This window comes from Pseudorasbora parva, chromosome 14 (assembly GCF_024679245.1).
Source record: "Pseudorasbora parva isolate DD20220531a chromosome 14, ASM2467924v1, whole genome shotgun sequence".
In the NCBI taxonomy this organism is placed as follows: Eukaryota; Metazoa; Chordata; class Actinopteri; order Cypriniformes; family Gobionidae; genus Pseudorasbora; species Pseudorasbora parva.
In genome coordinates, this window is record NC_090185.1 from 36,415,680 (window position 1) to 36,436,035 (window position 20,356).

Consider the following 20,356-nt stretch of genomic DNA (forward strand, 5'->3'; position numbering starts at 1 on the left):
CCATCAGATGGACGCGCTGTGTGGTTCAGCTGTGCGTAAGACTCATTGGGTAATAAGTACCCAGAATGCTTCACAGCCACTTAGAAACACGCTGTGAAGCCCTTTGTTGTTTTCCCAATTCTGTGATTCACCCAATGGAAGAAACATGCGCCTCATTCAGACTGACAGAAGTGTTGAGTTGAGTAATCTTGGAGATGTTGTGCAGATGAAGTTTCCAGAGTGCCTCGCAGCCACATGTGTGTTCAGAATCAGAGGTTGTGTGTGTTTGACTCGGGCCGTAGAGGACAGCGTGCCAACCGTGGCGAAAGCATGCGAGTCAATGCAAACACACGACGGGACAGAGACGCGGGGACCACCGGACTCCTCTGTGGCTCATCCGGCATGTTTGGGTGGGTGGCTTTGTCTAACCACTGCGTCCCACACTATGTCTGTCTTTCCTTCACTTTCTGTCGCTCCCTGGTTTTCCAGCTGCCTCTCATTAGTGGTGTGTGTGTGTGTGTGTTAAATCAAGCATCACTGTTACTATTGCTATTAACGTTAGTGATTTGAACAAACCCCTACACAGTCCCTCCAGAATTTAATGCGAAACAAGCGAACTCTGAATTATACATTTTTGTCTTATTTCTGCTGTTTTTCAGCATAGCCTGAGTGGGTGGAAGCAACATTAGCTGTCCAAAATTCATAATTCTGAGCCCAATACTCGTTCAGCTGCCCTGCCGATGTATTTTAATGGAGATTCAGGGATTGACTGAAATTAAACACACAGGGAAGCACTGTTTTTTTTATGTATAGGTCAATTTTCTAAGCGTTTTTTTCAGACTAGTGGAAAGAAAACATCCAAAATACATTGTCAATTGTGTCTCTTAGTGTACTTTATCTATTTACTTCCGTAGATTTCAAGGTAACAATTTATTTTACAGTGATATTGTTACGAATGTAAAATGTTAAATGTACCTACCATTGTAATCACAGTAAATTATGGATAACTAAATGCAACTAACACTTAACCAAACCCTAATCCTACCCTAACCCCATAGCAAGTACTTGTTAGTTAATATTACTCAGTACTTAAAGCTACACTGTGTGATATTTTCCCCCATCTAGCGGTGTAAAGGTATATGACCATCCAGTGAATATTAGTTTCTGTTCCTTTCAATTCTGATTTCGTTTTAACTCCTACGGTGGCTGATTTTTTTTTTTTTTTTTTTTTTTTTTTAAAGACAGACATCTACAACAAAAACTCACGTCCGCAAAGTGCCGAACACTGGATTTTGATAGCTAAGATAGCTACAACCCATTAGGACTAAGGCTGTTGCCCCAGCTGTTGTCGTTAATGCAGATTCAGTGGCCCAATGGGTTGGTTTTGTATTCTAGCTAAACGCGCAGCAATAGCCATCTACAACAAAAACTCACGTACGCAATATACAGAACACTGGATTCTGATAGTTATGATAACTATGTAACATACCCGCCTGAAGGCACAAATCCGGATGAGAGACGTAGATATGATCCAGGAGTGTGCGCTTTTTGGTCGTTGCTGTGGTGATCAGTAAGTGCTATTCTGTATTGGTCAAGTGCAAATGGAAAAGATGTGTCTTAAGATGTTTTTTAAGAATGGCTACAGACTCGGCAGCACGAATTGAGATCGGCAGGTCATTCCACCAGGTAGGAACGGTCCAGGAAAATGTCCGTGAGAGCGATTTCATGCCTCTTTGGGATGGAACCACGAGGCGCCGCTCGCTCGCAGAACGCAAGCTTCTGGAGGGTGTGTAAGTCTGAGCAAGTGAATTTAGGTATATTGGTGCAGAGCCAGAGGTTGTTTTGTAGGCGATAACTAGGGCCTTGAATTTGATGCGAGCAGCCATTGGCAACCAGTGCAGTTTGATGAAGAGAGGCGTAACATGCGTTCTCTTCGGCTCATTAAAGACCACTCTCGCCGCTGCATTCTGGATCAGCTGCAAGGGTTTGATAGTGCATGCTGGAAGCCCAGCCAGAAGAGCATTACAATAATCCAGTCTGGAGAGAACAAGAGCTTGAACCAGGAGTTGTGCAGCCTGTTCTGATAGGAAGGGTCTAATCTTTCTAATGTTGTATAAAGCAAATCTGCAGGACCGGGCTGTTGCAGTAATGTGGTCAGTGAAGTTTAACTGGTCATCAATCACAACTCCAAGGTTTCTTGCTGTCCTTGATGGAGTTATGGTCGATGAACCAAGCTGAATGGAGAAATTTTGATGAAGTGCTTGGTTGGTTGAGAAAACAAGTAATTCTGTCTTTGCAAGATTGAGTTTAAGATGATGCTCTTTCATCCAGTCAGAAATGTCTGTCAGACAGGCAGCGATACGAACACTGACTGTAGGATCATCTGGTTGAAATGAGAAGTAGAGTTGAGTGTCATCCGCATAGCAGTGATAGGAGAAGCCGTGTTTCTGAATGACAGAACCTAATGATGACATGTAGATGGAGAAGAGAAGTGGTCCAAGGACTGAGCCCTGTGGAACCCCAGTAGCTAGATGATGTGACTCGGACACTTCACCTCTCCATGACACCCTGTAGGACCTACCAGAGAGGTAAGACCTGAACCACTGGAGAGCAGATCCTGAGATCCCCGTCCTCTTAAGTGTTGACAGGAGGATCTGGTGGTTAACTGTGTCAAAAGCAGCAGACAGATCCAGCAGAATGAGCACTGAGGATTTGGAAGCTGCTTTTGCCAGTCTCAGTGCCTCAGTTACCGAGAGCAAGGCAGTCTCAGTCGAATGGCCGCTTTTGAAGCCGGATTGGTTGTTGTCTAGGAGGTTGTCCCGTTCAAGAAACATAGAGAGTTGATTGAACACAACTCGCTCAAGGGTCTTTGCAATGAAAGGCAGAAGGGATACCGGTCGGTAGTTTTCTAAAAGTGCTGGATTCAGAGAGGGTTTCTTAAGCAGTGGGGTTACCCGAGCCTGCTTAAATGCTGTGGGAAAGGTGCCCGTGTGAAGAGAAGTGTTGACAATGTGAGTGAGTGCAGGAGTGATTGAAGAAGAAATAGCCTGAAGGAGGTGAGTGGGAATAGGATCAAGTGGACAGGTAGTAGGGTGATTGGAAAGGATGAGTTTAGAAATATCGGCCTCGGAGAGTGGAGAGAAGGATGGAAGCGTGTTCGTGTTAGTTGTTGAGATGTGCGTGTCAGTTAGTGATGAGGAGAACTGTTTGCTAATGAGAGCTGTTTTGTTGGTGAAAAATGATGCGAAGTCATCAGCTGTAAGAGTTGATGAAGGAGGGGGAGTAGGAGGACAAAGGAGAGAGGAGAATGTTTTTAAGAGTTGGCGAGAGTCAGAGCAATTGTTGATTTTGTTGTGGTAGTATGTTGTTTTAGCAGTGGAGACATTTGTAGAGAAAGAAGAGAGAAGAGACTGATAAAAGGCAAGGTCAGTATTGTTTTTAGATTTATGCCATTTCCTCTCTGCCGCCCTGAGTCCAGAGCGATGTTCACGGAGAACTTCAGACAGCCAGGGGGCAGATGGGGTGGGGCGGGCTGGCCTGGATGAAAGGGGGCAAAAACTGTCTAAGGAGGATGTTAGAGTGGAGCAAAGAGTGTCGGTAGCACTGTTAGTGTCCAGTGCTGAGAACTGAGCAGGTGGAGGGAGTGAAGATGAAACCATAGTGGATAGGCGAGAGGGAGAGAGTGAGCGTAGATTACGCCGAAAGGTAATCTGTGTAGGAGTACGTTTTGTATCAGGAGTCAGTATGAGGTTAAGAGTGATGAGAAAGTGGTCTGAGGTGTGTAATGGAGTAACTAAAGTGTTGTCTGTGGAGCAGTTGCGTGTGTAGACCAGGTCTAATTGGTTACCTGATCTGTGAGTAGCCGTAGTAGATACTAACTTAAGGTCAAATGAAGTCAGTAGAGTGCTGAAGTCTGCAGCTAGGTGTTTATCAAGATGGATGTTGAAGTCACCAAGCAGAATCAGTGGAGTGCCATCCTCAGGGAAGCTAGAAAGTAACACATCCAACTCCTCCACAAAGTTACCGAGGTGACCTGGAGGACGATAGACCACTACCACATGGATTTTAACAGGGTGAGTAATAGTGATTGAGTGCGATTCAAATGAATTGGCCGGTAGAGACGGTAATGGATCAAATTTCCAATCATTTGAGATAAGCAAACCAGTACCCCCACCCCTCCCAATAGGCCGAGGAGTGTGTGAAAAAGTATAATTGCTTGAGAGGGCTGCAGGAGTGGCAGTGTCCTCTGGTTTGATCCAGGTCTCAGTTAGGGCCATGAGGCTGAGCTGAGAATGAGTCCCAATAGATGAAATAAAGTCTGCTTTGTTTACAGCCGACTGGCAATTCCAGAGACCAATTGGAATAAAGAGTAAAGTAGCAGAGGATGTTAGGATATAGCGCAAATTATTAGGATTACGGCGTCTCGTGCGTACGGAGCGTGATTTACGAGTGCTAGTAGTTATAGTTGAGATTTGAAAGCACATGGTGAAAAGGCCAGATAGGAATTAGAGCCGAACACAAATAATGAAAAGGAAGATGATACTCAAGTGCCTTGCCGGGGTCCTTGCTCGGGAGGAGTTGCACTGGGAAGAGTTGAAGTCTTTACACTCGTCGGTCTTGCACTGGGAAGAGTTGAAGTCTTTACACTCGTCGGTCTTGCACTGGGAAGAGTTGAAGTCTTTACACTCGTCGGTCTTCACACAAGGAGGGCTTCACACTGCCGCTTCCGCTGCCGCGGACTATCACGCTATTTATACTCACTTGAGTATCGTTATTGAAAGCAGCTGGGAACGCCCCCAACAAACTCGCTTCCCAACGTGGCAATGACCAAACAAATGCTAACTCAACAAATGCTAACTCCCACACACACCGAGAGAATATACCAAAACTAATAATACACACCTCAGCACTACACAGACACACTTATCCAACAACAAATGAACAAACAATCAAATGAGAAAAGTTACAAACACTTACAGAGTAGTTGTCTATCAGTCAATTGAATTGCTCCTCTTTACTACTTGAAAGAAGTAAATATACATTAATGAGCACATATTTTTTTGAAAGAACTAATTGTTTTTAGCTAAGAATAAACTAAAAAAGTTACACAGTGTAGCTTTAAATATATAATTATACTGTAGCAATGGAACCTTAAAATAAAGTGTAACCAGTTTCAGTTATAATACATATCTATATATTTTTTTTCTTCTAAAAATTAGGGTTTTTTTCAGCACTTACATACAGTATCAACAATGTGCAATGTCAAGTCACAATGTGCAGAACAAATGTGTGCAAAATGCCTGAAGAACATACACTGGCTAAACCCAGCCCAATTTGCTGTCGATTTGATTTCGTCTAGCAGCTCAGGCTGGAAACCTGTCCATATTTCTATCCTGCTTCTGTTACAAACTTTGCAGGGACCAATCATAAGCCTGCTTATCCACCCGGCAGTTTATTGTCGGGTTTAACACAAAGACGGATAGAGAAGCAATGGATCATTGCTTGTTTTAATGATTTAATGATCAATTTCCCATTACACAAATTAACTGAGGGAATCACTTTCCTCAAATCATTTGAGTTTAGTCTGTTTTTCCTTTTTAAGTTATCAGTACTTAAAATTTAAGTTAATTCAATGAAGAGACCACATTAGGTCAACTTAAGTGATACCCGGAAATTTTGAATATTCCAATCTAATATGATTTCCGAACTGTAAGGTTGCCAGAATAATAATCTTACACGGTGTGTTAATAGGCCAGAGGAGAACTGGCACCCCGACTGAGTCTGGTTTCTCCCAAGATTTATTTTTCTCCATCATGCCCTGATGGAGTTTTGGTTCCTTGCCACTGTCGCCTTTGGCTTGGCTTGCTCAGTTGGGGACACTAAAAATATGATTAAAGTTATTCAACTTATTATACAAATAAAATGTATGAATTAGGTCTTATTTAATTCTATAAACTATAATACTGATCTGCCAACATTGTCGCTATATGATAAATTAAAATAAGCTGATAACATCACTGTTTACTCCAGAACGACTGTACAGCCAAATCTAATTTTGTCGCAATATTATCCTGTTTGACACTGTGAAGCTGCTTTGACACAATCATGATTGTAAAAGCGCTATATAAATAAAGTTGATTGATTGATTGATTGATTGATTGATTGATTGATTGATTGATTGATTGATTGATTGATTGATTGATTGATTGATTGCTTGATTGATTGATTGATTGATTGAGTAAATTGAGTTGTCAGTTTTCTTCATTACTCAAATGAATTGAGGGAATTGCTTTCCTCAAATCATTTGAGTAGTCTCAGCTCATTAGGGTTTACAGTGTGATTAGTTGAAGGACTAGCCAATTGTGTACAGAGTCATTTGAACTATGCCTGTTGATCACGCCTCTTGTGCAGTAAAATACAGAGCAGACTCCCCATAGACTGGTGATAGCTAGACAATAAAGAACATATTCAGAACACAAGCCACAAATAAAATAGATAACCCTAAGTGGGACCAATAAATTAAAAAAAGAAAGAAATTATTGTACACTGTACGTTTTTTAGTTTATTCTTAGCTAAAAACAATTAGTTCTTTCAAAAAAATATGTGCTCATTAATGTATATTTACGTCTTTCAAGTAATAAAGTATTCTCGTAAGTTTATAATATGCCATTGAAAATACATACGGGTGAGGGGTTCGAATGCTGGTCGCCATGTTGCCCCTCCATCCTGAAAGTACTTTAGCCAAAGAGGGACATACCCGTAAATTCAAGCTTCGCCTTTCACGCTTTAACACTGGATCGCACTCATGAACAAGGTCGAACTGGAAGCCATGTTAATCTTGGACTAAATCAGCCACCGTAGGAGTTAAAACGAAATCAGAATTGAGAGGAACAGAAACTAATATTCTCTGGATGGTCAAATACCTTTACACCGCTAGATGGGAGAAAATATCACAAAGTGTAGCTTTAAATTACTAAAGTATTGCCAGAATCGTAAACTTTGTCTTTATAACCGCAGAGACAATAAGATAATAAACACTAAACAGGAGTGGCAGTCTTTTTTGCTCCACAGCATCCAAAAATCAAATTAGAACCGGCTGAAATCTTTTGAAAACTTGTATCCTTGCCGGGAAATTACTGAATGGCTTTACCCATAAATACACAAAAGTGTTGTTCACACAAGTAGTGGCATTCTGGCATTTTACCAGTAAGAGGCCATTCACAGCAAAACACCCGCCCGCATGAGAAGAAGCGCTTTAGTTTCACTATGACAAAATATTTTGATGTCTCAGGGAAAGGCATAAGAGGGTGATCAAACAGAACACGTGATGGCTCTTAAAAACATGAGACGTGTATAATAATATCTAACTGCAGAGCCGTAGTGCTGAGGACTGGAAAAGAAGGCTGGGCCTCAAGCGCCACGTGTTGAAAAAGCTGAGATGTGACGCAACGGTCATAGAGGATAATTTAGCGCAATCATTTACCAGTAAAGATTGTAAGTTCGAAAGGGGCTAATGAGCACCCCCATATAGCCAAAATGGCACGATCCTCCTATCGAAGCATCGAATCTTCAACTGTTCGGGATCATCCCCTAGATTTTTCTAAGACAAAGAAACTATTCTGGCTGTTGGTGCAAAAAAGATTATTAAAATACCTTTTGTAAAAAAAAATATGACTCGAATATGTCAAAAAAAAGAAAAATAATTTTGAACCTGGCCTTTACCAGTGTTCACATTTGTGCTGTAGAAATATATATAAATATGTGCATATTTAATTAGACAATGCTTAAACATAACATTTCAGAAAACTTTAATATGCAATATTTAATATAATCAATTAAAAGTATGACGATATCTTTTAGTTTTTTTTACTAATGTTTTTTTTTTTACCCTATTCACCTGTAGCATCCAACCTTAGGCCGTTTTAGCCAAAAAGTTAGTGATCCTTAATATTTAAAATTCACTCAAAGATTGTTGTTCAAGTAATGTTTTTGCCAACATTATGAGAAAATTCAATAATTACTTATGACAATATACACCAATCATAACATTATGACCACTGACAGAAGAAGTGAATGACACTGATTATCTCTTCATTACAACACCTGTTAGTGTGTGGGATATATTAGGCAGCAAGTGAACATTTTGTCCGCAATGTTAATGTGTTAGAACCAGGACAAATAGGAAAGCGTAAGGATTTGGGGGAGTTTGACAAGGGCCAAATTGTGATGGCTAGAGGACTGGGTCAGAGCATCTGCAAAACTGCAGCTCTTGTGGGCTGTTCCTGGTCTGCAGTGGTCAGTATCTATCAAAAGTGCTCCAAGGAAGGAACAGTGGAGAACCGGCCACAGGGTCATGGGCGGCCAAGGCTCATTGATGCACGTGTGAAGGCTGGCCCGTGTGGTCCCATCAAACAGACGAGCTACTGGAGCTCAAACTGCTCCAGAAGTTAATGCTGGTTCTGATAGAAAGGTGTCAGAATACACAGATCATCTCAGTTTGTTGTGCACGAGGCTGCATAGTCGCAGACCAGTCAGGATGCCTATGCTGACCCCTGACCGAAAAAAAAAAAAAAAAAAACACCAACACTTAGACCAACACAATATTAGGAATAATGACACAATAATCACATCACATGACATATGTAGTCATAATGTTATGCCTGATTTAGTGATAGCATAGTGATTTCATGAACATAGAATGAAATGCTTTCAAAACATACACTTGCATAACCTTTCTAACTTAAGAGAAAAGTCAGAAACAATACCTATGGGACAGGCCACAAAACCTTCCCGCGTTCCAAGGGTGTTCTTTTAAAACAGCAACATGCAAAATTAATCATTTGAAGTAAGTGAGTTCTCCCAACATTTTAAGGACATTTATTAGATAGCATTTTTGTGCTAACCTTTTGAGAACATTATTAAAGACTAGATAACTTTGAACAAATGTTCTCTTAACATTACTGAAAGAACTGAAGTTATACTGAAGTTATACTCATACTGAAGTTATGAGAATGCTCCCTGTTAGCTAGAATAATGTATACTGAGGCAAATATTTCCTTTTAAAATCTGGCCTTTTATCTTTGTGACTCTACCTTGTGCAAGAAGCATCACGAGTGTGTGACCAGTGCCGAGTTTCTGCGATCGCTCCGGACCCAGAAGCAGGGCGACTGTCCTCCACCCCAGAGGGCGTCTGGCTTCGCCGCAGCCTGTGTGGAGGGATGTGCGATCGACCGCGAATGCTCTGGCTTCAAAAAGTGCTGCTCAAACGGATGCGGCCACACCTGCCAGTCCCCGGCCAACCTTTACAGAGGTATAAAACACTGCAGGGTGTGATGGGAATGCACGTCAGGTTCTCGGGTGAATGGTAGATGCATTTACATTAACATTGCCTGATACATTGAGTTCAAAATTGTGGATTGAAAAATGTTGCTGGTTAATTTGATCTAAAATAAAGACACACTGCAAAAAATGCTCTTCTTATTTAGCATTTTTTTTCTTGCTTCGAGTCCAAATATCTAAATATTCTTAAATCAAGATTAATTTACTAGAGATAAGTAAAAATATATTTTTCCTTGTTTTATTAAAAATAAAATCAAAATGAAGTGAATTTTTGATTAAAACAAGCAAAATTATCTGCCAATGGGGTGAGAAAAATAATCTTGTTTCTGATTGAAATCTTGTTTCTTGTTTCTTTTTTCCATCCAGAACAGAATGGAACAGTTTTTCTCACCCCATTGGCAGATAATTTAGCTTGTTTTAAGCAAAAACTCACTTCATTTAGATTTTTTTCCCCAGAAAACAAGCAAACATATCTTGTCATTTTACTTAATTAATCTTGATTTAAGAATTTTTTAATATTTGGACTGGAAACAAGAAAAAAATACTAAATAAGAAGAGCATTTTTTGCAATGCACTCTGCCATTTTTTGCCCTCATATCGCTCTAAATTTGTTTCTTCTGTGGAAGATGAATATATTTTTAAGAATGTTTGTGACCAGTTTCGGTTCCCACTGGCTTCCATTGTTTAGGCAAAAAAAAAATTGTCTAGCTACCTACATTATTCAAAATATCTTCTTTTATTTTCCTCAGAAGAAAGTCATTCATACAGGAATGACATGAGAGTGAGTAAATGATTTGTTGGACTTTAGGCTAAAATTGATTACTTTTAGTAAAGCATTTTTGTTTTAAATATGTTAATACAGAAATAAAGCTACATGAATACAAAATTACAACTAGATTACAAAGGTCCAGCACATGCATTTAAACTAGATTTTTTAATGATTTTCATCATCTCAGACATCCTTATATTTCTTTGACCCAGTGCATTTCACAGCTGTGTCTACTGTTGTTTAGGGCAAGAATTAAAGTCCTCCTGCACTATGGTCAATAATTGTTTCCATTGAAACTCACCAAAATTACATTTTAAAACAAATCCTGTGAAAAAAAGTCTGTGTGACTTAAAATAACTAGAATGTAACTTTATACCATTGCTTCTAGTATGGAGACAGAGCGACACGCGTCATAATCTGAAGCCAAGCCCACGGGGTGGGGGGGGAGGCAAACCAACCGTCTCCATTGACTTTATATTGCGGGAAGCAGCCTCCTTGTCATTTCAAACCTATTACAAAAAAACTAACAATGTCTAAAAGCTGAAATGTGACATGGTGTACAGAAAACAAGCTTAAAAAATACAGGAACAAAAAACCCAGAAGTTTTTATAAGCTGTTGACCCAAAAAACGAACGTTTAAACATATAAAAGTGCATACATGCAATAGAGACAGAGCGACATGCGAGATTACACTGAGAACAACGCCCACTGGAGGAGAAAGTCATCAGCGACAGGAAATATAATATATAAAACTGACATTTGGATATTTGACTAAATGTTTACTGCACACGTAGACATAAGCCCCTTTAACACTGCATGTCGGACCCGCAATATTCCCGGAACATTGCCGGGTCGCCTTCTGTGTGAAAGCAACCACGTCCCGGCATTGATTACAGAATTCAACCCGGGTCGGGGACCTAGTAATATTGCGGGATTCGACCCGGGACGAGCGCTGTGTGAACAAAAGCCGAAACTAATGCCGCAACGTGTTCGTAGTTATCGTGCGACTCCTAGAGCTTGTTTTTTCAGTAATACAACCCTGCAGTGCCAGAAGAGCTAGTCGGTGTTTTAAACGCAGAGAGTGTTCGTATACAAAAGAAACTAAAATTAAACAAGCAGAAATGAGCGCAAACTGGACACAAGTCGAGACCACGGAGCTCCTTACTATCCGCGCTGAAGCTGAGATCGCTCGCCGTTATACGTCACATCAGGATGTCACGTGTTAACTCGACCCGGGACCGTTACGGGTTGTGTGTGAAAGCGCACATATTACAGTATTTCGCTGGCAGTGAGAATGGACCAAATCTAGCGACCCGGGAACAAATGCCGGGTTGCATTATCCGTGTATTTGCCGGAATCGCAGTGTGAAAGGGGCTATACTGAAACACACTGAGTGTCAGGATCCCAAAATAGACCCATTCCTCCTGCTGAAGCTTCACGTCTTATTTCCACTTTTGTCTCCTTAAACGCTAATTTTTTGGCGTCAACAACTTAGTTATTTGTTTTTTAGCTTGTTTGCTGCACACCTTGTCACATATCAGCTTTTAGACATTGCTCTGTTTTTTGTTATAAGTGAAAAAAGACGAGGCGACAGCTTCACGCAATACAAACTCAATGGAGAGCGTTGGATTGCCCCACCCCCCACCCCCGGTATGGGCATGACCTAAATATGCATATTAGCCCCGCCTCCACTCCCTTGCACCAACTCCTGATCCACAAGGCCAACTTTTCTGTAGTAATAGATGCACAAAGACAATTGGTACTGGTTCAATTCAGCCATATATGTTTGACCCAGAAACTGATTCAGAAGAAGAGTGAATTTAACAAGGTCTCTACAAGTTGATGTATCAGAATGGTAATGGGTTTTATCAAACATCTAATAATGTGTTGCTAATGTTATACAAACCATATTCCCGTTCGGCATCTCGGAGTCAGACAGGCTGCTTTCTAGGAATCAGTGTCCTTAGAAACGTTTTGAAACATCATAGAGCGTCAGAAAGGCATATATTAATCATAATATACATTACTGTACATCATATAGACAATTCACCCGCTATATTGCTAAATGTGCCTGATTTTTCATATCAACAGAAAAATGTACCAGGATAACCTGTCTTCTCTTGAGACTCCACTGCTTCAGAGCAGTTAATGATATGCTAAAGCCCGCCCACATGTTGACGTGATTGGTTACCAGGTTGTTTCTGACGTCAGAAACTCTAGCTATTTCAAAACATGTTTCTGAGTGTCATTTGTTCACTGCAGTTTTAAGCAGAAAAAACTCAGTAATGGTGTTGACTGATGAATTGGCTTTCATGGTTTGTAAAAGCAAATTAAAAACACCACATAGACACATAAACCACATTACAAACTTTAAATACACTTTTTATATGCTGTTGTATTTTGACCAGATTCGTTTATTAAAGCTGTGTCCCAAATCGCATACTTGTGCACTATTCTATGAGGTTTTTAAGTGTAAATAGTGTAAGTAGTGTGTTCACACTGTAGTGTGTTGACACTGAAAATTCCTAAAAGAAAAAGTGCACTTGAAATACCCGGATGAAGCACTAAATTAATGGAAAAAACTAAGTGAGGAACGTTGGACACTTCATGCACTCAACTGTTGCAGCTTTAATTATGTAGTGGAGGGGGAGGCTCTACCAGATTTCGACATTGAATGACAAAATAACCATGTAAAGTTCATACACTACACAGTTGAGTACATAGTGCATAAGTACACAGTGTATAGTGTGTCATTTGGGACACAGCTTTACTGTAACCCTCATTGGCCAACAAACCTCGTTGAAAAAAAAATATATAGGTTAACATTTTGCCTCAATGCCCCTCTCTTTTTTTTGCTTAGGAGTCCCTTTGAAGCCGAGGAGAGACATTTCCTTTTCAGAGGACCTGCACGGCCATCTGAAGGTGACATGGATGTCCAAGTTTAACGTCTCCGTTGAGCCGGTTCTTTATATCCTTCAGAGGAGGTGGAATCATGGGATTCATCCCAGTGAGGATGAAGCATCGGCCTGGCAGACTGTTCTCATGGTAAATGGACACAGACACAAGGCTGTGATTAAGATTAAGCATCGAGTTTATTCAGATTAAGGACATGTGGGTTTGGGGTTTGTAGAGGACATCTTAAACCCACTGTTACACATAATTCTTCAAACCTCCTAGTAAAGTCTTTCAGGGACTCTTCTTAAAGAAAATCTCCATTCTGTTAGTGTCACGGCTGTAATGAGAGACAGAGAGGATCCAATAGCGAATCAAAAAACAAGTTTATTGTTCCACAGGACGGCAAGCTTCAACAATAAACCAAGCTCAGATAACAGGCAAAAGTAATAAAGAGACAGGCTCCAGGGCACAGGCAGGCGAACTGCGGCGAAGGTCAGGTGCAGGCGGTCAGGCAGACGATACGGCAGAGCAGGGAAGCAGCGGACAACCAGAGGCCGAATCCTGGACCAGGAACAGAGATAATCCCCCAGGGGAAACAGAAGCCGAAGCCAGCCATGCCAGAAACGCCTGTAACAATCTGACAATGGGTGCCAGTGAGAGAGCAGTTTATATAGTGAGACTGATGAGTGTAGCAGGTGAAAGTGATGAGTCCCATAATCAGTGGCCACGCCTCCCACACAACCTCACAAGACACAAAGAAGGAGACAATGAATTCATAAACCGTGACAGTACCCCTCCCCCTAGGAGCGCCTCCTGGAGCTCCCAGGAGGACCTACCTGTCGATTGTAATCATCGATAAGGGAGTGATTCAGTATGTCCCTAGCAGGAACCCAACTTCTCTCCTCCGGACCGTAACCTTCCCAGTCCACCAAGTACTGGAATCCGCGTCCCCTCCGTCTAGCGTCCAGAATACGATTGACCGTATAAGTTGGTTCCCCATCTACGAGTCGCGGCGGGGGGGGAACCGGGGTAGGCGGATTAATAGGAGCATGAAAAACAGGCTTTAATTTGGAAACATGAAACACGGGGTGAATTCTCCCGTACGCGGGAGGTAGTTTGAGGCGGACTGTCACCGGGCTAAGAATCTTGGTGACAGTAAACGGGCCAATGAATTTAGGAGCTAGCTTATTACTCACGGAGCGGAGAGGAATGTTCTTAGAAGAAAGCCACACTTTTTGACCCACGACGTAGACGGGAGGCTTAGACCGGTGGCGATCGGCTTGGGCCTTGGTGCGTCTACCCACCCGGAGCAGAGTCTCACGGGCTCTACTCCAAGTGTCTCGACACCTCTGGACGAAGGCGTGCGCGGAGGGGACCGCGACCTCGGATTCCAGACTGGGAAAGATAGGTGGCTGGTACCCTAAACTACATTCAAAAGGCGAAAGGCCCGTACCTGACACTGGTAATGAATTATGTGCGTACTCAATCCATGAGATGAGTTGACTCCAGGAGGAAGGATTTCTGGAGGCCAAACATCGTAACCCTCTCTCAAGGTCCTGGTTGGCCCGCTCTGTCTGGCCATTACTCTGAGGATGAAACCCCGAAGACAAACTAACCGTCGCCCCTAATAATTTACAAAATTCTCGCCAAAATTTGGACACGAACTGGGGTCCCCTGTCGGAAACCACGTCCATCGGAAGGCCATGTAAACGAAAGACGTGATCGACGACAGCTACCGCTGTCTCCTTGGCTGAAGGTAATTTGGGCAAGGGAACAAAATGTACCATCTTCGAGAATCGGTCCACGACGGTTAAAACAACCGACTTGCCCTGGGAGGGCGGGAGGGCGGTGATAAAATCTAGAGCGATATGGGACCAGGGTCTCGAAGGGACAGACAGCGGTTGAAGGAGCCCATCGGGAGGGCGGTTAGATGTCTTCCCCATGGCACAGACTGAACAGGCCAAAACAAAATCTCGGATGTCACGAGCCATACCGGGCCACCAGAATCGTTGCTTAACCAAAAATTTGGTTCTATTAACTCCTGGATGACAAGCGACATTGGAGCAGTGTCCCCATCGAACAGTGTCGGACCGAACTCCCTCCGGAACGAATAATCGGTTCGGTGGTCCACCGTGCGGAGGCGTTACCCCTTCTAAGGCCGTCCTGACCTTCGATTCGACCTCCCATACGAGTGTGGAGACTCTAAGTCTCTCAGGTAAAATGCACTCGGGAGTAGACGGGCGTTCGGAGCGGTCAAAAACGCGCGACAAAGCATCGGGTTTGATGTTTTTGGAACCCGGGCGGTACGAAAGAGAAAAGTCAAAACGTCCGAAAAAAAGGGACCACCGAGCCTGCCTGGAGTTGAGTCTCTTAGCAGATCTGATGTATTCCAGATTCTTATGGTCGGTCCAAACGATAAAAGGAACCCCCGACCCCTCTAGCCAATGACGCCACTCCTCCAATGCCAGTTTGACTGCCAACAGCTCTCTATTACCAATGTCATAATTGCGTTCGGCTGGCGACAAGCGATGAGAAAAAAATGCGCAAGGGTGCATCTTATCATCCGAGGAAGAGCGCTGGGATAGAACCGCTCCTACCCCCACCTCTGACGCGTCAACCTCCACCACAAACTGGCGTGATGGATCAGGGGTCACTAAAATGGGAGCCGAAACAAAGCGGCTCTTCAGGTTGGTAAATGCAGTCTCGGCTGCAACCGACCACCTGAACGCCGTTCGGGTGGAGGTCAAGGCAGTCAGAGGCGCGGCTAGCTGGCTGAAGTTGCGAATAAAACACTGATAAAAATTGGCGAACCCCAGAAACCTCTGTAGGGCCTTACGGGAATCTGGACTTGGCCAATCTATCACAGCCCTAACCTTATCGGGATCCATGCGCATTCCCTCGGACGAGATGATGTAACCTAAAAATGGTACAGACTGTGCATGAAACGCGCATTTCTCCGCCTTGACAAAAAGCCCATTCTCTAGCAACCTCTGTAACACTAGTCTGACGTGCTGGACATGTTCCTGGAGAGAAGAAGAAAAAATCAGTATGTCATCCAGGTAAACATAAAGAAACTGATCTACCATGTCTCTCAGCACGTCATTGACCAGTGTCTGGAAGACTGCGGGAGAGTTGGACAGCCCGAAGGGCATGACCAAATATTCAAAGTGCCCCCTGGGGGTGTTAAATGCAGTCTTCCATTCATCCCCCTTCCTGATGCGCACCAAATGATAGGCATTGCGTAAATCCAATTTCGTGAATATGGATGCTCCCTGTAACCTCTCGAAAGCTGAAGACATCAACGGCAAAGGATAGGTATTCTTTACCGTGATGTTATTCAGCCCCCGGTAGTCAATGCAAGGTCGCAGAGAACCATCCTTTTTACCCACGAAAAAGAACCCCGCCCCCGCTGGAGAAGAGGAAGGACGGATGAACTTGGAAGCTAGAGAATCAGAAATGTATTTCTCCATGGCCTCCCTTTCAGGAGTAGAAAGTGAATATAACTTGCCCTTAGGCGGAGACTTGCCTGGAAGTAGATCTATAGCACAGTCATAGGGACGATGAGGAGGAAGAGAAGCAGCCCGGGACTTACTGAACACCTCCTTCAGGTCGAGGTACTCCTTAGGCACGTTAGATAAATCCACCGTCTCCTCCTGCAACACAGAACTAGACATACACGAACGAGCAGACACAAGACAAGAGGCATAACACTGATTACTCCAGGATGTGATAGTATTATGTCCCCAGTCAACTCTGGGATTGTGTTTCTGTAACCAGGGATGACCGAGGACAACAGGTGCATGAGGAGTGTCAGTGAGGAGGAATGTGATAGTCTCTGTGTGGTTCCCAGAAATGGTGAGTGTAATGTTTTCAGTGATGTGGGTGATGGTGGGTAAAGTCTGGCCATTGAGGGCGTGAACAGAAATGGTACTGGAAAGGGGGGTGACGGGAATCCTGAGACGTTGTGCCAGAGTCTGATCGATAAAATTACCCTCTGCTCCCGAATCCACGAGGGCTTGGCAGATGTGAAAACTGGCTGCCCACTGCAATCTTCCCGGAAGGAGAGTCGCGGACGAGGCTTTCTCCAACGCAGCTCCACCCGACAGTAACCTCCTTACTACTGCCGGGCTCGATCTTTTACTGGACACTGGTTGAGGAAATGCCCCGCCGCACCACAGTAGAGACAGAGACCCCCCGCTCTGCGACGCTCTCTCTCCTCCCGGGAAAGCCGAGCTCTACCCACCTGCATGGGCTCGGGATCGTTGGTGGGGCTGACCGTGTAGGCGCCACTGGGCTCACGAAACTCAGATGTCCTCCGCATATGAGAGCGGGATTCCAGGCGTGAGTCAACTCGAAGTGCTAACGTCATCAGTCCATCGAGATCCGTAGGTAAATCCAAGGCGTACACCTCTCGCTGTACACGGTCAGCCAGCCCATGCAGGAAACGGTCCCACTGCGCTTCCTTGTTCCAACCACACTCAGCGGCCAGGGTACGAAAGTCGATGATGTAATCAGAAACGGCTCTGCTGCCTTGTTGCAGATCGGAAAGCTTGCGGGCCGCCTCGCGTCCCACGGCGGCTCGGTCAAAGACCCGTTTCATCTCCTCCGTGAGTGCGAGGAACGAGGAACAACACGGATGGCGATTCTCCCAAACCGCCGTTCCCCAGCGTGCCGCACGGCCCGTGAGCAGGTTGATTACCAACGCCACCTTGGAAGTCTCTGAAGCGAACGTGGTGGATTGCAGAGAAAAGAACAATGAACATCTTGTTAGGAATGATCTACAAAGATCGGGCTCACCAGGGTAGCGTTCGGGCGTCGGAATCCGGGGCTCGTGCGGGTTGATGTTAGCTGGTGGCTGGGGAAACGGCGGCGGTGGTGGGGGCGCAGTGGGAATCCGTAGCTGTTGAAGTTGGTTGGAGAGCTCGGACACCTGCTCCGCCATCGCCTGTAATGCCTGGGTGGTAGCAGTCGCCTGTTGCTCCTGGCGATCCATCCGCTGACTGTTCGCGTTGAGATACTCTTGTAATTCGTTCATCTTCGCTGGATCCATAATGGTCAGATTGTTCTGTCACGGCTGTAATGAGAGACAGAGAGGATCCAATAGCGAATCAAAAAACAAGTTTATTGTTCCACAGGACGGCAAGCGTCAACAATAAACCAAGCTCAGATAACAGGCAAAAGTAATAAAGAGACAGGCTCCAGGGCACAGGCAGGCGAACTGCGGCGAAGGTCAGGTGCAGGCGGTCAGGCAGACGATACGGCAGAGCAGGGAAGCAGCGGACAACCAGAGGCCGAATCCTGGACCAGGAACAGAGATAATCCCCCAGGGGAAACAGAAGCCGAAGCCAGCCACGCCAGAAACGCCTGTAACAATCTGACAATGGGTGCCAGTGAGAGAGCAGTTTATATAGTGAGACTGATGAGTGTAGCAGGTGAAAGTGATGAGTCCCATAATCAGTGGCCACGCCTCCCACACAACCTCACAAGACACAAAGAAGGAGACAATGAATTCATAAACCGTGACAGTTAGGTTTAACAGATGTGCAATAAAGTGAACCGCCATAATATTCATACACTTACTGATTTGTGTATGCTTAGCTAGAACTATTTTATATTATCATATGGTTCATTAGCAATTGGTCTGTGATGTTTAGAGCATTTAGAGAGTGTTTATAATATACTATAATATATACAATCACCAGTTGGTAAAGTTATTGTGCTGCATCTGCTGCAACTGCTTTGTCATTTCAGCTTTTGAAACCCTCTTACACATCTAGCCTCATTATTGACACATCTAATCTTTAATTGTAAGTGCATTACTTTACCCTTGTGTAAAAAGTGTGCTTAATTTTATTATATGTGCACTCTGCAACTCTTAAAAGTATTTTTTTTTTAAACTGCTTGCACATAATATAGTATTAATGACATTAAAGGACACTATAGTGCACTTAAGGAGAGACACTTTCATCACTGTGTTTCTTAACACACTTAAGTACACTTTTAAAACTGAACGTTGTAGTAATGTAAAATTAAATGTTTTACTTTAAAATACATTTAAAATCATTGTTTTAATAATCAATCTTTTGTTAAAGAAGTACACTTATTTTGATGTGTTGTCTGACTTACTAAAACCCATGAAGTAATGATTATAATAATATAATTGTAGTGTGTTATTATGTATTACATTTTAAGTTTTTTAAATATACTTGACACAAGTTTTGATGGCAAAGTCTATTTTAGTTTACATAACTGCTTGTCAGATGATAGAAATAATTATAAAATGACATTTAAAGATGTACTTAAGTCCTATTTAACAGTCTAAAGTTCAGCTAATTACATTTAGCAGAAATAAACTATAATACATTTTCTTTTAATTGCAATTAACCTGCAAAAAACATTTAATTGACGTTAAGAATATTGTTTTAAAGTATATTATTTCCATAATAACTATATTTTAAAGGGTGGATGTATTTATTTGTATTTATTCATTTTTGTTTTATGTTCCTTGAGGTTCACTTACAGTGCCCTTGGTAAATATGAGCAAAGGCGGCTGCAAAAAAAAAAAAAACTGCTGCATTGTTTATCCTTTTGATCTTTCATTGAAAAGATTAACAAAATTCTAACCTTTCATTGAAGTAAAACAGGTGAAAGTGGGGAGTAAATGACATTATAAAATAAATGCTTTTCTCTAGTTCAAGTTGGCATCCAATTTTTGCAACCTCTCTTTTGCCAAGATAACCGCTCTGAGTCTTCTCCTATAATGCCTGATGAGTTTGGAGATCAGAGGCCGTTCCTCCACACAGACTCTCTCCAGATCCTCAGCTCTTCCCCTCAGTTCATCACTCGTTCTCTACAGGCTTCAGCTCAGGACTGGGACGGCCGTGGCAGGAGCTTCATTTTGTGCGCAGTGACACATCTGTGTGTTGATTTTAATGTTTGTTTTGGATCATTGTCTAAATAAAAGATCCAACCACGGGCCATTATAAGATTTATAGCAGAGGCCATCAGGTTTTGATTTTTTTATGTGTTGGTATTTGCTAGAATCCATGATACCATGTGTCTAGACAAGATGTCCAGGACTTCCAGCAAAAAAATAGGCCCTCAGCATAAAAGATCCAGCAGTATATTTAACCGTGGGCATGGGGTACTTTTCTACCTGTTTGCACTAAATGTAACCATAGACCCAGGCCCCTTTTGAATTTCTAGTCATGTCTGACATATCAATGGAGATATTTTACTCATAAGAATTTCTAGGGGTGCCAATAATTGTGGCCAACTTGTTTTGGAGAGATACATTTATTTCATAATGTAAGTTTCCCCACACTTTCAATTTTAATGAAAGATAAAAAGGATAAACATGTTAATATTAATCAA

At 42.9% G+C, this 20,356-nt stretch overlaps 1 protein-coding gene across 1 annotated transcript in view; it reads left to right on the top strand.

Annotated features, from left to right (window-relative positions):
* anos1b (anosmin 1b) overlaps positions 1–20,356 on the top strand; it is a 157,504-nt gene that overhangs the window by 75,810 nt on the left and 61,338 nt on the right. Inside the window, exons 4-5 of the mRNA XM_067416333.1 lie at positions 9,085–9,289; positions 12,948–13,132. Coding sequence (XP_067272434.1) covers positions 9,085–9,289; positions 12,948–13,132 — 390 coding nt within the window. The remainder of the gene's footprint in view (positions 1–9,084; positions 9,290–12,947; positions 13,133–20,356) is intronic.